The 14,628-nt window shown below is 37.0% G+C and overlaps 1 protein-coding gene across 12 annotated transcripts in view; it reads left to right on the forward strand.

The window, feature by feature from the left end:
- Positions 1-14,628, forward strand: part of SYNJ1 (synaptojanin 1) — an 89,120-nt gene that overhangs the window by 38,224 nt on the left and 36,268 nt on the right. For 6 of the 12 annotated variants that reach the window (XM_060297836.1, XM_060297842.1, XM_060297844.1 and 3 more), the window contains 6 exons: positions 1,573-1,654; positions 4,094-4,246; positions 7,286-7,451; positions 9,713-9,736; positions 12,223-12,414; positions 14,320-14,404. In XM_060297836.1, the coding sequence (XP_060153819.1) occupies positions 1,573-1,654; positions 4,094-4,246; positions 7,286-7,451; positions 9,713-9,736; positions 12,223-12,414; positions 14,320-14,404 (702 nt within the window). The remainder of the gene's footprint in view (positions 1-1,572; positions 1,655-4,093; positions 4,247-7,285; positions 7,452-9,712; positions 9,737-12,222; positions 12,415-14,319; positions 14,405-14,628) is intronic. The other 6 variants (XM_060297837.1, XM_060297839.1, XM_060297845.1 and 3 more) reach the window with 2 other exon arrangements.

The raw sequence follows: 14,628 nt of genomic DNA on the forward strand, positions 1-14,628 counted from the left end.
AGTAGTTGTGGCTCACGGGCTCTAGAGCGCAGGCTCAGTAGTTGTGGCGCACAGGCTTAGTTGCTCCGTGGCATGTGGGAGCCTCCTGGACCAGGGCTTGAACCCGTGTCCCCTGCATTGGCAGGTGAATTCTTAGCCACTGCGCCACCAGGGAAGACCCCAGTAAGGATTATTAAATGCAAAAAAAAAAAAGAAGACATTGGTTATTGTCTGCTCTGATACGGAACTATGGGGTTATAAATCTGAATGTGTGTTTGGCTCCTAACTACTGGCCTAATTAAAAATAAGTGGTAATCATCATCGTTCTATGAAGGCCTCTGCACATTCAAAAATGGAGGTGCTTAGCATGGTCTGAGGGTGGAGTTTTTGGCCCTCTGACATCAAAAGGTCACTGACTCAACATTCACACATGCCCAGTTGGAGGGTTGGTGGTCCTAACCAGTGTTAACCAGTTCAGCTTGGTCCTATCCAGTCTTAACCAGCTCATCTCCAGCTATACACAGCTGACTCCAAGTCCCTGGAAAATAACTTGGACAAACATCTTATTGCTTAGCCTGCCTGCTGCTTGGAGGATGTGCAAGTCTTAAAATGACCTTGATTAGTGAAGGCAGGTAAAATGGATTTGACTAATAATTACCCATGGTTTAATTATAATCTACATAAATCATTTATTTGGAAACAAAAAAAATAAGTGGATGTGGTTGAGTAGAGAGATATGTAATAAAGAATATATGGCACATTTCAATTAGGATGTGGTCACAAATCCCCCCTGAACAGTGCCATGGAGGGGGTGAGTATAGAGGACTTACAATTAGGTGACTTGAGTTCAAATTCTAGTTTGTTCCCCTTCTGATTTTGTGAGCCTGGATAAGTCACTTAGCTATTAGGAGTCTATTTCTTATGCTACAAATGACCCAGATTCCCTTAATAGTTAATGAATGCCTGCTAGGAGCTAGAGGCTGTGCTAGGAGGGAGAGGTCCAAGAAAGACAAGATGCATTTCCTGCCTTAAAGGAGCTCATGGATTAGTGAAGAAGATACAGTCTATAATAGACATTTTCCCCCTCATAGGTTATTGAGGGTGTTCAATGATGTGTATGAAGGGACTTGAAAGCCTAAAATACTCAATAAATGTAAGCTGATGCTACAGCTCTTGAAGATAATGATTTTACAAATAATTAGGGGCATCTGAATAGAGTACTCAACTTTTCCCTTTCTCTGTGTTCCCAAAAGTCAGGTAACAAGAAAACAATTCAATGTAATTCCTTGTGACTTTCTAAAGTCTTTTGTGTTTTCAACAAATTGAATGGAGATAATAAAATCTATCTTGCAAATCTAAAAAAAAAATGTGTGGCAGAATGTTAACAGTTGTAGAATCTGGATGGTGGGTATATGGGTGTTCACTGTAAAACTCTTTCACCTTTTTTGTGTGTTTGAGAACTGTTAGACCAGAAAGTTGGGGGGGGGGAGAAAGTAGATGCTACACTTTAATCAGCTTAATTTTTCTCAGTTTGTTTTAGGTTTGTTATTTTTGTTTTAAACTGTCTGCTTAATTTCACTGAATTTGTTACAGATGCCAGAGTGGTACAGTTCGAACAAACTGCTTGGATTGTCTTGATAGAACAAATAGTGTGCAGGCATTCCTTGGCTTAGAGGTAAAAAGAATAAAATATGTCTGTGCAACTTGTATCAAATGCCTTTTTCAGTGCTTTTGTAATATTTATGTTTCTCATTAATGACTTTTCACAAAATGAAGTTATGCTAAAGGCATTCTTTACTTCTAGTCTTTTTCTTTGGGGGAGGGGGCAACATCCCTTTTCGTTTAAACGTTTCCTTTATCTGTTCTAAATACTTTCTTTAGATAGCATCTGTTTCCCTCTATTGTTCCTTAACTTTCCCTTAAAAAAAACCCCTGCTATTTATACTATTCCAGTAATTGCCTCTTTCTGCCTGTCTTTTGGATAAAGAAAAGAAATACGTGTATAGTGTGTGTGAAGAAAAAACAAACAAACGTGTATATATTTGGCCTTCATTCTCTGTGTTGTCTTTTAAAAGTCTTTTTGGAATGGGGGAGGATCTGTTTTCACATGTACAACCCTATAGGATTATATTTTCGACAGAGTCTGATCCAGTGCCATTTACATGGCATTTTCAAATCAGTAGCTACAAAAAACAGGACCAGATGAAAATGTCATTGTTAGAAGGAGAGTGAATGAGAGCCAACTTCTGTAACGAAGTCTCTGTTTAAAAGTTTTTTCCTTTACTATTTATATATCAAATTCAGTCTAATTTAGGCATAATCTCAACTATTTGACAAACTGTGTAGCAATGCTGAGATTTCTAAGTCTTGCCTATTACGCAGCAGTTAGGTTCATAAGGCTATTGTGGGTCTTCATTTAGTTCCATAGGAACTTAGCATAGTTCTCAAATACTATGAAAAACAGGAATAGGAAGTAACAGGTTCTTATTTCCTCTAACAGAGGATCTTAAATTTGGCCAGAATATTGGTTAATTAGTTACTCTGCAACTGAGGGTCTTTCTTTCTCGAAATGCAAGTACAATGTATAGAATTGTCTACTACAAAAATGTAGTTTTCATGTAACTAAGTAAATTTTACTGCTTTGCCTTTTTTGAAATCTGTCCTTGAGGTTTACTTAGAAAATACAACAGAAATAAAAGTAAAAGCAGGAATTTGGTCCTAGGGATGGAGTTTATCACACGGCTCAGGTTTGTTTTGAGTTCTGTTCTGAAGTGGCTAAAAACATTTAGTTAGATTCTGAGAGTAAGCTTAGTGAAGTACTTGAACATCTTCATTAAAAGTAGAACAAGTGTTAGAATCTGACTTAGCTGACTACCCACTGTCTGTTGTTAGGTGTGAGAATACTCCCTAGTATAGCAGTTGGTTGACTGGTTACAAAATATACTGCTAGTGTAGGCAAAACCAAACTACTTGTAGTGAAGGCCACTTTTGCCCAGTTCCTTGAAGAAGGAGGTATAAATGATAAAGGAGATGCCGGAGGCTGATTTTGTTAATACTCCATGCCAGCAAAGAGTAGCCCTGGTGTAGGTCTCTAGGCAATCAGATAAACCCAGTATAGGGTTTTTAATATTATTTTAATGTTTGATCCCTCTATAATTATGGATAATGTCCACTTATAGACAAGATAAAAGGAAACACAAATGGGAGGGAGTTAAGTAAAAATGCAAGACATCGACTAGATTCCAAATAAGAGAAAGAGACTGGATAAGGATTATACGTTGCTTTGCCTTTGCCAGACTTCAAGGCTAAGAGTCATTCATAGTAAAGACCAATAACTTTTCTGAACACTTCTACTGTGATGAAGGAACTGTGGGAGCCCAAAGATCCTTGCATTCCTTGCATGCTGTGTCCCCCCTAGTTCTCCCTTATATGCTTTACTGATACGAATTTTATACATTAGAAGCTGTCGTGACTTTATTCAGAGATATGACTCACTTTTAAAATTTTGATAACAATTCAAGAGCAGCTCTACTTTTCTCACAATCTCCTGACCTTAATTACCCAAATGTGTAGACCCAAATCCAGAAATTAAAGAAACTTAGTTATTTCTACATATATTTAAATAAACGAGGTGAATATTGATATATTTCTCTGCTCCAATGCGTGCTGTTGTGTATTGTTCTTTTAGGTGAACAAGATAAACTAGTCTGATTTATAGGGACATTTTTTTCCTGCTTTTTGGCTGCGCGGCTTGTGGGAACTTAGTTCCCCAACCAGGGATTGAACCTGGGCCCTCGGCAGTGAAAGAGGGGAGTCCTAACCACTGGACCGCCAGGCAATTCCCCATAGGGCTATTTTGATAAGCTTAATATCATTTAACCAGAAAGAAGTTCTTATTACTGCAAGGGAATACTGAGTTACTTGTAGGTTTCATTGATGTGATATTTACTTTAGAAATTGACATGGTGGAAAATAGTAAACTTGTGTTTTCAGAATCCAGACCCACAAAGTCCTGTAACTGTAAATTCTTGGTTTGATTCTGGTAGTTCTTAAAAAGTCACATCATAATGAATGTATTCATATACTTACGAAAGTTTCTCTTTTGCTGTTTTAGATGCTAACTAAACAATTGGAAGCTCTCGGCTTAGCTGAAAAGCCTCAGCTGGTGACTCGCTTCCAAGAAGTTTTTCGGTCAATGTGGTCTGTGAATGGTGATTCAATCAGTAAGATTTATGCAGGAACTGGAGCTCTTGAAGGAAAGGCTAAGGTAGATCTAGATCTATCATAACATTATAAAAGATCCTTTTTCCTTCTTTAATAAAGCTTTAAATGGACTCTTTTAAATTAATAGTTTGGTTTTTATAAGGTATCTGTTTTAGAATTCTGCTTTATCATGCTTTTATGTCCTCTTTAACACTTCCTTCTATAGTGGATACTAATGATTGAACAGATAGTTATTTCCCTAGGTTTGAGGGACACGTATACATGACATATTCAGTTGTTTAGTGATAATCCACTAGGCTTAGATATGTGTTCCTCACATTTTTTAAAATGATTTTTCACCTGCATAATATCTGTTTTACTTTTCATATTATTTTGATTAAAAATATGTTTCTTTTAAACCTTTGGTTTTGTGTGTGTGTGTGTGTGTGTGTGTGTGTATGTGGCTGCACAGCACGACATGCAGGATCTTGGTTTCCTGGTCTAGGGATCGAACCCAGGCCCCCTGCAGTAGAAGCACAGAGTCCTAACCACTGGACTGCTAGGGAATTCCCCCAAATATGTTTTTCTTTAAAAAAAAAAAATCAGAGACTTCCCTGGTGGTTCAGTGGTTAAGATTCCACACTTCCAGTGCAGGGGGCATGGGTTTGATCTCTGGTTGGGGAACTAAGATTCCACATGCTTGCTGTGTGGCACGGCCAAAAAAAAATTTTTTTTTAATTAAAAAAGTAAAACAACAAAACAAAACCTCCCCTCCCTCCCAAATCATAGTCTTCCCAATAAAGAGTCTTGTCTTATTTGACTTTGTTTACCCAGCACTTGACGCAGTGCATTCTGTTGGATAGATGTGTGATAAATGCTGGATGGACCAATAAATCAATGGGCAATTTATGCCACACCCACTGTGAACCAAATGCTATTAGGGCTTAAGTTTGTTTTTTGTTTTTGTTTTTGCTTTTGTTTTTTTTTTGCGGGGTACGTGGGCCTCTCACTGTTGTGGCCTCTCCCGTTGCGGAGCACAGGCTCCGAACGCGCAGGCTCAGCGGCCATGGCTTATGGGCCCAGCCGCTCCGCGGCATGTGGGATCTTCCCAGACCAGGGCATGAACCCGTGTCCCCTGCATCAGCAGGCGGACTCTCAACCACTGCACCACCAGGGAAGCCCAGGGCTTAGGTTTTTATTCTTTTTCTTTTCTTACCTTGAAAAGGAGGCTATCAAAATGTGCAAAGGAAGTGTGAAATATGGACATAATTATAAGTCTGTGCCTCGTCATTACTTTTATCTACAGACTACTTTCTCCTTTAGTGTTTGACCCTTACTGAGGGACTTTGGGTGCATACTTGAGGTATTTTTCATTATTTTATATACTTAAATATTGACCTTTTATGTCTCCTGGCCTGCATTGAATTTAATATTCTAAATCCCTATCCCCAGAAATAGAAACAGGGACATTTACCACTTTTATAGTTTCTTATTTAGCCGCTTCAATATAGCAGCTGAAGTTCATCATCACAAAGTCTTCTTTTAATTTCCAAATCTTCCTCCTCTTCTGTGTTTCATAAAGTGTCATGCCTCTGTTCAGAGGCATTGGCCTTACCTGCAAAAGTTCCTTTTGTTCAACTCACAGAAATAATTTGTACTGACATTTACAAATATTTACATCTCAAATGGTCCCTTTTTTTTTTTTTTTTTTTTTGGCGGTACGCGGGCCTCTCACTGTTGTGGCCTCTCCCGTTGCGGAGCACAGGCTCTGGACACGCAGGCTCAGCGGCCATCGCTCACGGGCCCAGCCGCTCCGTGGCATATAGGATCTTCCCTGTCCGGGACATGAACCCGTGTCCCCTGCATTGGCAGGCGGACTCTCAACTACTGCGCCACCAGGGAAGCCCCCTTAAATGGTCCCTATTTTTGAAAACCCGAGATTGTTAAACTTTCATGTATTCCTTTTGAATAAAGAACATAATTCTTGCTTTTAAACCTGATTCTCTACAACTATTGCTTAAAATATTCTTTTATGTTCTGCCTTTTTGTTTCTGCAGTTGACTATCTATGTACAGAGGTTACATATATTTTCAGCGGTCTTTTATCTCTAACAAAATAGATATGAACTTTTATGTATTAAATATTCTAGTCTGAATTGAACTAAAATCTAACATCTGAACTGCTCTTTCTTTTCCTTTCTCTGGGTTCCTTTTGATTAATTGCCTGATAATGTGAATGGTGAGTCTCTTTTCAAATAATGTCATTTGCATATGTTTTATGGAAGGAAATAACATTTTAAGCCTCAAATTCCTGTTATTTCTTTAAGGAATAAAAATTACATATTGCAAACTAAAGTTCTTTTTCTAAAAGGCAAGAGTTTGTTGTTGTTTTTTTAAAACAATCATCAAAATCTGTAAGATTAAAATATCTTTATGATAGCTAACACACCTGAGTAAAATATATGTTCATTAGAAGTTGTAATCGGCTCTCTCACTGTAGGAATTGGCATATATTTATTTTTATTACTTATATTTACATAGGCAAAGTGACCTAAAATATACAAACTGTAGCTTACATGTTACAGACTAGACCTTCGTTCTCATATTCAATTTTAGTTTTAACTAATGTAAGTTATTGGGAGCAATTTCAATTTTATTTTTCTACTATTAGAGTACTTTGAAGTTTTCCTGAGAACATGCAAGTGCAGTGTATCGTCCTTTATCTCCCCTGCTTCTCCCCACCTATCCCATCCATCCCCAGGTCTAAAAGTTACTATGTAAGAAGTAATTTCCTTGTCTTGAATAAGTATATTTCAGTTTATTTCCTTTATAGTAAACAATTTTAAACTTTTAAGGCTCTAGATATCATTAGTGGATGCAGTTGTGGCGCTGAGCTTCTTCTGTCTCTGTGCAGAGCTGTTATCCAAAAGAGGAAAAGAAACAGTGACATCTTGAGGCATTTTAATGTGATGGTTTGATATTCAAAATAGAATAATTAGGTCCTTTTTATTACAGTAAAGTCATATAAAACTTATTTAAAGTTTCAGAATACCTATTGAATAAAAACAATTTAGAATGAAAGTCCATGCTTTTTTCCCCAACAGGCTGGAAAGTTAAAAGATGGTGCTCGTTCTGTTAGTAGAACAATTCAGAATAACTTCTTTGACAGCTCCAAGCAAGAGGCCATTGATGTTTTGCTACTGGGAAATACTTTAAATAGTGATTTAGCTGACAAAGCTCGAGCCCTTTTAACTACTGGAAGTTTGCGTGGTATGCGTCCTTACTTTATATTTTACTTCATATTGTTTATATTCCTTCTAAAAGTCCAAGAGGTAAATGTAAACTTACTTACGTAAATACTTTTTAGATTGAGTTGATTAAAATAGTTTTGGAAGGAATTTCTGTCCGTGTAATTTTCTAAAATTGCATTCTCCAAAGGAAGTTTATCTCTCCTAAAACGTCTATATCATTAGTGGAATTATTAAGCTAAAACCGAGGCCCATGCATGTTTTCTTTTATAGATTATGATTGAGGAGGGAAATGGTTTAAGTATTGCTAACTTTATATAAGGCAGGAATTCATAAAATATTCAGCTAGTACTTTCAGTAGAGTATTTAATAATTATGTAGAAAACATTGCTTTATTGAAAAAAACAATACCTTTGTTGGTTATTTAGCTAATCACCACCCCAAAAGTTTCTATAACTTGGTCCTACCTTTTAAATGCTGTTGTTTGAATAAGCATTAAATCATATTAATAATTTTAAAATGCTTATTATTGGACACCATCATTCCCAATTTTAATATTTGACATAAATATATGGCTTTCAGAATGGCTGTTTATCTTTCACTGTGTCTTTCATTAAAATCAAAAGAATTTGAGCTCATATCAGTGAGCGTATATTAAGCAGTATCGTGGGAAAACTCAATATACATTGTAAAACTTAATAGACTTCCTTAATTTCATATTTTTTTCTATTTTAACACTGTAGCACTCTGAACATTTTCATTTCTTCTGTTACCCCCCCAAACCAAACCTTTCAGTTTTCTCTGTTCAAGTAGGAGAAATTGTTCTTCATCGAATTATGTACTCTTGGGTCATTACTTAGTCAAATACGTTATCATGGATTCTTTCAGAATTCTGCATGGTGCTGAAGGTAGTTAATTACAGTCAGCTCCTCAGGGGTCTGTGAGTAGGCTGGGGACTGAAGTCTACTAAAGCTCTGAAAACCAGAATCTGATCTTAGCTACTCCTTTTAACATCAAGCTTTCTTCCTGGCTTCCAGCAGTAGACGCTGACTGATTTGCATCTTATCACCTCTTTCCACCTGTGCCTACTTTGATATGGAGGCATTTATCAGCAACAACTGAAAGTAAGCCATTGAAGGAAAGAGAAGAAGTGAGGGACCTGAGTAATTCCCAGACTTGATCATCAGTTTTTTTGGTTTCCTGCACATTTTACTATATGAAAAATATACCCTTAAAAAAAGTACAGTCAGTTCTGCTCTAATGCTTATTCTGAGAATGGGAATTTTGTTCCAACATGGATGCTATATCAGGGAACATTTTGAGTATAATGCCAGTTCTGCAGTAGTTTATGCGTGATTTCACTGGTAATAATGCTGGGGAAATGCGGAAAGCTGCACCCAGCAGAACTGCGTTGGGTGGAAATATACACAACACACATACACATGTGCGTGCACCTGAGACATCTCTCCCTCCGCTCACCAGATCCATCCGTAACTGGTGTTACAACTTACCGTCCAATTGCAGAGACCTCTTCTCCCAGGATTCACAATTACTTACAAGCACAGGCCTCCTGCTGCCCATTTCTATGAGCAAACCTTAGGTCTTTGTCAAAATGAAGTGCCGTATTTTAGACGTATTCGTACATTCCTTAACCATCTAACATGCGTAAAATTCTGCTACTGTTTTTATATTAGGTTCCTATCTTTCTTGGCACGTCATTGCCGAAGTGTTTGAATGTTGTGCCCGAACCCCATTTTTGCCATAAGCCCTGTGCCTGTGGGGATTGGCACCATTTTGCCTAGCATGGTGATTTTGCTGGAATGTATATGTTTTGTTATAACTGAACTGATAGTACTTACCAGCTGGTGAGTCCCAGAAAGAATGCTACAAGGTGTAAGGGCAGTAACTTCAGTATTTCAAAGTCCTCCAGCCTCTTAGGTTTTCAGGTTCATATTCTCCCTCACAAGTATATGCACGTGCACACACACAGACTTACATACGGGAGTAGCCTGGAAAGCAGTCCTAGACCCTTCTGATTGTGAAACTCTGGACATCACTGAGTCCCCATAGGATTTTTCTTAGATGCAGAAGGTTTGCATCAGTCATCATCATTTATTTTTATCTTTGGTGTCCTACAGCCATCAGAAAAAAATTAACTCCTCAAACTAAATCAAAAGAAAAAAATGAGGCTGTCTGAGAATGTTTTGTCATAACATTCTAGACTTCAGCTGTAACTTGCTGTTTTACTAATGATTCTTTGTTTTCTTCTTGATGCATCCATAGTTTCTGAACAGACATTACAGTCAGGTACAGTATAGAAAATCAATCTGTAAATAAAAGCAACTTTTTCTCTATTTTTTTAAAAAGTTGATGTTGTATATAAATAAAGCCACAAATAAATGGAAACTTTATTTTGCCCTCCGAATCTAACATGATAAATTGATAACCTTGTTTTAATCTGAGAAAAATATTTTGAGTTTGAGAAAACTAAGTATTTCGTTTAGAAGGAAATATGCAATGCTCTTTGTATTCCTGTAGCAAATGCTTAATTCCAATTAAATGTAGGTCATCTAGTTTTCATTTTACTTTCATATTTCATTGAACAAACATTATTAGTGTTATATCTTACTCTTTATAGGCTACTGGAAGAAACCCAGGTGTGACTCTTTCGGATTAATGCCCGAGTACTGTGATATTTATGACTACTCAGTGGTGCTTCTCACACATAATATTTTAAAAGGCATTTAGTGTACTAAAATATGATCTGAAATCTTTTAAAAAGCATTAAGATTGCTAACAAACTTAGAAGAGTTAAGTGTGTAAGACCTAAAGGTCATTATTTTTCTTGCCTTTCCTGTTCTTAGGAATCTCACGCCTTCATTCTCTGGACAAGGTTTATGATCTTGTCTTTAAACTTGAATCTGTGGTGAAATGAGCAAAAGCTAAACTCTTGCCAGAAATTTAGCTGAAAAAGACTTTCACTTAAGATTTGGTATCCCTTAAGATTTGTTTCACTTAGTTATTGTGCTGAGTGTTTTGAGAAACTATTGGCAATTTTTTTGAGAAGGATGGAGGAAGAGAGTCCTTGGGTATATTTTTGAGTTACGTCATGGAATCCATTTTCTGAAATGGTATGGTATTTAGGGATGGACATCTGTTTGAACATAGACTCATGTCTTTCTGCACATTAAGGTGCCAACCAGTTAAGAATAAACTAGGAATTTTTTGTAAACTTTTTATTCCATTTGTAAACAGACTTTAGTAGCTCACCCAACGTGGCAACATGTTTTTGTTCACACAATTCATTATTTGTCTTGCTGGATATTTTAAGCTGTTAAATCATTATGGAACTTGTGTTTTGATGTAGAAAAGATTGTAGAAGCTGTTTTCTAGCAGTAACAATGGCAATGACTTCAATTAGAAAGACCACTGATAATCTGTAGTAATAGAGAATTATTCTTTATCCAGGTTCAGCAGGCTTTCAGTTAACCATACCAACAGGCCAGAACAAATAATCTGCTTTCATTACCACTGGACACCTCTATATGAGTAATCAAATCAAATAGCAAGAGGGCTAGAAATGTGCACGTTTGCCCCTGGGAACAGTGGGGACGTGCTTGTCATGTAAATCAGCAGTCCTTTCATGGGATTCACAGGTCAAACTATTTTCACTCTAATCCGAAAAAGTTATTTGCCTCTTTCACTCGTTCTCTCACAAGACTGCTTGCTGTATGTACCTTGGTATCCAACAATAATAATTAATATCGTAATAAAATAAGATCCTGTGGTGAAAGGTGAGCACCATTGTGATTTCCCTTTCCTCTTGCCAGTTAACCGCCCGTTAAGGGCATATTCTCTGTCTTTAGATTGAAGTCCTGTTAAGGCTCTGTTAATTTAAGTGCCAAGGATTTGACTTAACCTAAATGAAGCATGGTTTAGGAAGAAGAAGGATAGGTGGAAGTCAAAAAAATAGGTGGGGAAAGGATTGAGGATTCAAAATGTATTGAACATTTATTCATTTAACCATTACTTGCTGAGCACTTACTATGTACCAGGCGCTCTTCTAGTCACTAGGGATATTAGACCATTTCTGCCCTCATGGAGCTTCCATTCTTGTGAGGGTCCAGTGGCTGAGCAGTGAGAGAACAGGGATGGGGTGGCAGGTGAGGGCAGAAAGGTGGGGCAGGTTGTTTGGGGCCTTGCAGAATGTTTGTAAGGACTTGGTGTCTCCTCTGAGCTGGGAGGCATTTAGTCATGGCTTCATCTCCATCCTCTCATTATTGTCCATAATTTGTGTTTTGTCAGGGGGCCATTATTCATTAAACCACCTGTCAGTAGCTAGAATCCTAAATGTAATGGTTCTTGAATGTTTTTGTTTGGGGAGAAGTAACATATTTTTACTAGCCTCCGAATGAAAGCTGTATGAAAGTCAGTTGCTATATTCCTAAAAATGTGCAGTCTGTGCTTTTGTATTTCATAAAATAGTGTACCATTTCAGTGAAACAGAACTGTTTGTTCTGCATGTTTTTTTGTTGCTGCATTAATTTTGTAATAGTTTTTTTACTTGGGCTATTGTACTTAATGTATGATTTTTTAAAAGTTGTGTTGGTTAATTGCATTGTGCTGGGCTCTGTGTTCAAGGCTGTCTTTTTTGTGCTTATGCATGTATCTGATGCTTCTTTGTGCTGATGATGGTAATTGTACTTTCCAGCCATCATTTCTCAGTCATGAAAATCAATTTTTGTAAATGGTTAAAAGCAGCCAAAATTCTGTTGTGTTTTGTTCTCGATTAGCATCTTCTAAAGTTCTAAAGAGCCTGTGTGAGAATTTCTACAAGTATTCAAAGCCCAAGAAAATTCGAGTATGTGTGGGCACCTGGAATGTGAATGGCGGGAAGCAGTTTCGCAGCATAGCTTTTAAGAATCAGACCCTCACTGACTGGCTTCTCGATGCACCCAAGTTAGCTGGCATCCAGGAGTTTCAAGGTTGGCTTTTTATAATACGGATTTAATTAATTAACCCTGACTGTGATTTATTAATCTAGAAAAGAAATGTGGCACTTCACAGTATACATTACCTTATAAAAGAAACTGGGATTTATACATTTGAAGACCAACATTCTTATAGGTAAATCTGTTCAAATCTTAGGTCTTTTGTATTCCTAGACCTTTATCTACTACTTCATAAGAAAACATGGTAAAATAAAAAATCCTTTTCTTTGTTATTTGATTCTCAGGAAATTGGATCCGTACATAAATTGATATCTTTAAGGTAACTACACGTATAAGAAAAACTAGTTCTGTTTTTATTCTTTAGACTGATACAAAGGAAGCTTATTTTATGATTGATAATTTTTCAAATTTAATATGTTCTATTTTTCAAATACAGTCCTTTATTTGCTAAGATAAGAAATAGGGTGATCATGAGCAGTTTTACAAAACTTGTTTTGACGTTTGTTGGCCCTTTATAGCAAACGGTACTGACTCACCCTTGTAAAGACTTGTCATTCAGTTTGGGTGCTCTGCCACCAAGCTCTTACTAGCCAGAACCAAACGCTGAGCTGAGGATGCTTGTATTCAGATTCTAACTAGAGTCAAGGATTTGAGGCCTTCGTCGTTTAAGTCAGCTTTAATTCCTTTTTCAAATGGTACACATTTACCAAGTGTTATTTATGAAGGTGATGTACATAGGAAATACTGTGAGATGCAGATTTTCCTTTTTTAGTTGTCTTTAATCAGTCACACCTTAAACCCTGGGAATTTCCCTAAACTTTTATTAAAATGCCCTTTTTCATTTACACTGAACCTAACTTGAAACTGTTGTTGTAGTAGTAATAATAACAATAATAAAATAACAGCTAATACTACAATTCTAACTACTTTACATCTATTCATTTAATCCTTATAACAGACCTAATATACCATCACTATTATTATTCCAATTTCACAGATGAGAAACTGAGACACAGTAAGAGAAGTGACCTGCCCAAGGTCATACAGCTAGTAGTGGCACAGCCAGGGTTTGAACTCAGGCAGTTTCCTTCCAGAGTTGGGCCACTGCATTTTATTTGTGAACTCGGGCAAGTTGCTTAGGTTCTCCAAAGCCTCAGTTTCCTGTCTGTAAATAAAAGGCAAATATAATCTGTCTCCTAAGGTGTTTGTGTAGTAAATGAGAAGATTTGTATATAGGCCTTGCACATAATAGCAGTCAATAAATTTTTTTTCTCAGTATTTGTTCATAGTATTTATAAGTCTTTCTCTAGCTATTTATCCTCATTTCTGAATGCTTGGGCCACCCAAAGTACCCTGGGGTTGCTTATCTAAAGCAGCTCTGTTCTCTTTTGGTCTTGTCAGCTATGAGAGAGCTAATGGCTAGAACAGAGGGGTTAGTCTGAGCCCCTGACTCTTCTCATTTTCCTAGATTGCTTCCACTTAGGAATCTTCAAATTTAAGTGTAAAAAATCCCTCTCAACTGTTTCCTCTAATTTGAGACTGTTACTCAACCACTTTATTATTTGTACCCTTTCTGAAAAATTTCTTTCCCTCTCCATTTTGAGTCACTTTAGCCTTTGAGCAGTGGCTTGTTCCTCTGCTGTCCATGGTACAAACTTTAGCAAGAATTCTTTCAAAATGATTTCTGAAAGGACTTAAGGATCTTCAAGAATAACAGTCTTAGATAGGCAAACTTAGGTCACCTAAATAGAAACTAAATGGAAAGTAATTTTGTCCCCCTCAGGGGGTTTTGCCTTTAATTTGAATTTGGTTAAACTTGAAACGCAAAAGTGGACTTTCATGAGATCTGATGTTGATCTTAGTTGGGTTGGGGGCTAGGGGGGTTGCCATTTAACTAAGGCCATCTCTTAAAAGTCTCTCCTGGATGCTTCATTGTAGATAAAAGAAGTAAACCAACTGATATATTTGCCATTGGTTTTGAGGAAATGGTAGAGTTGAATGCTGGAAACATTGTGAGTGCAAGGTAAGCCAGCCAGGTAACACACAGGGAAACTTTCTAGTTGACGGGCATGGGGAGCAGATAACTAAGTACTTGTTACAAGGATAGATTGAGAGAATATATGTGAAGATGCTTTTTAAACTATAAAATAGCAGTTCTCAAACTTTTTGGTTTCAGGTCTTTCTAAACTCTTAAACATATTGAAAATCTTAAAGAACTTTTATTTATGTGAGTTTTATCTCTTGATA

Source organism: Globicephala melas, chromosome 4, assembly GCF_963455315.2.
Source record: "Globicephala melas chromosome 4, mGloMel1.2, whole genome shotgun sequence".
Classification (NCBI taxonomy): Eukaryota; Metazoa; Chordata; class Mammalia; order Artiodactyla; family Delphinidae; genus Globicephala; species Globicephala melas.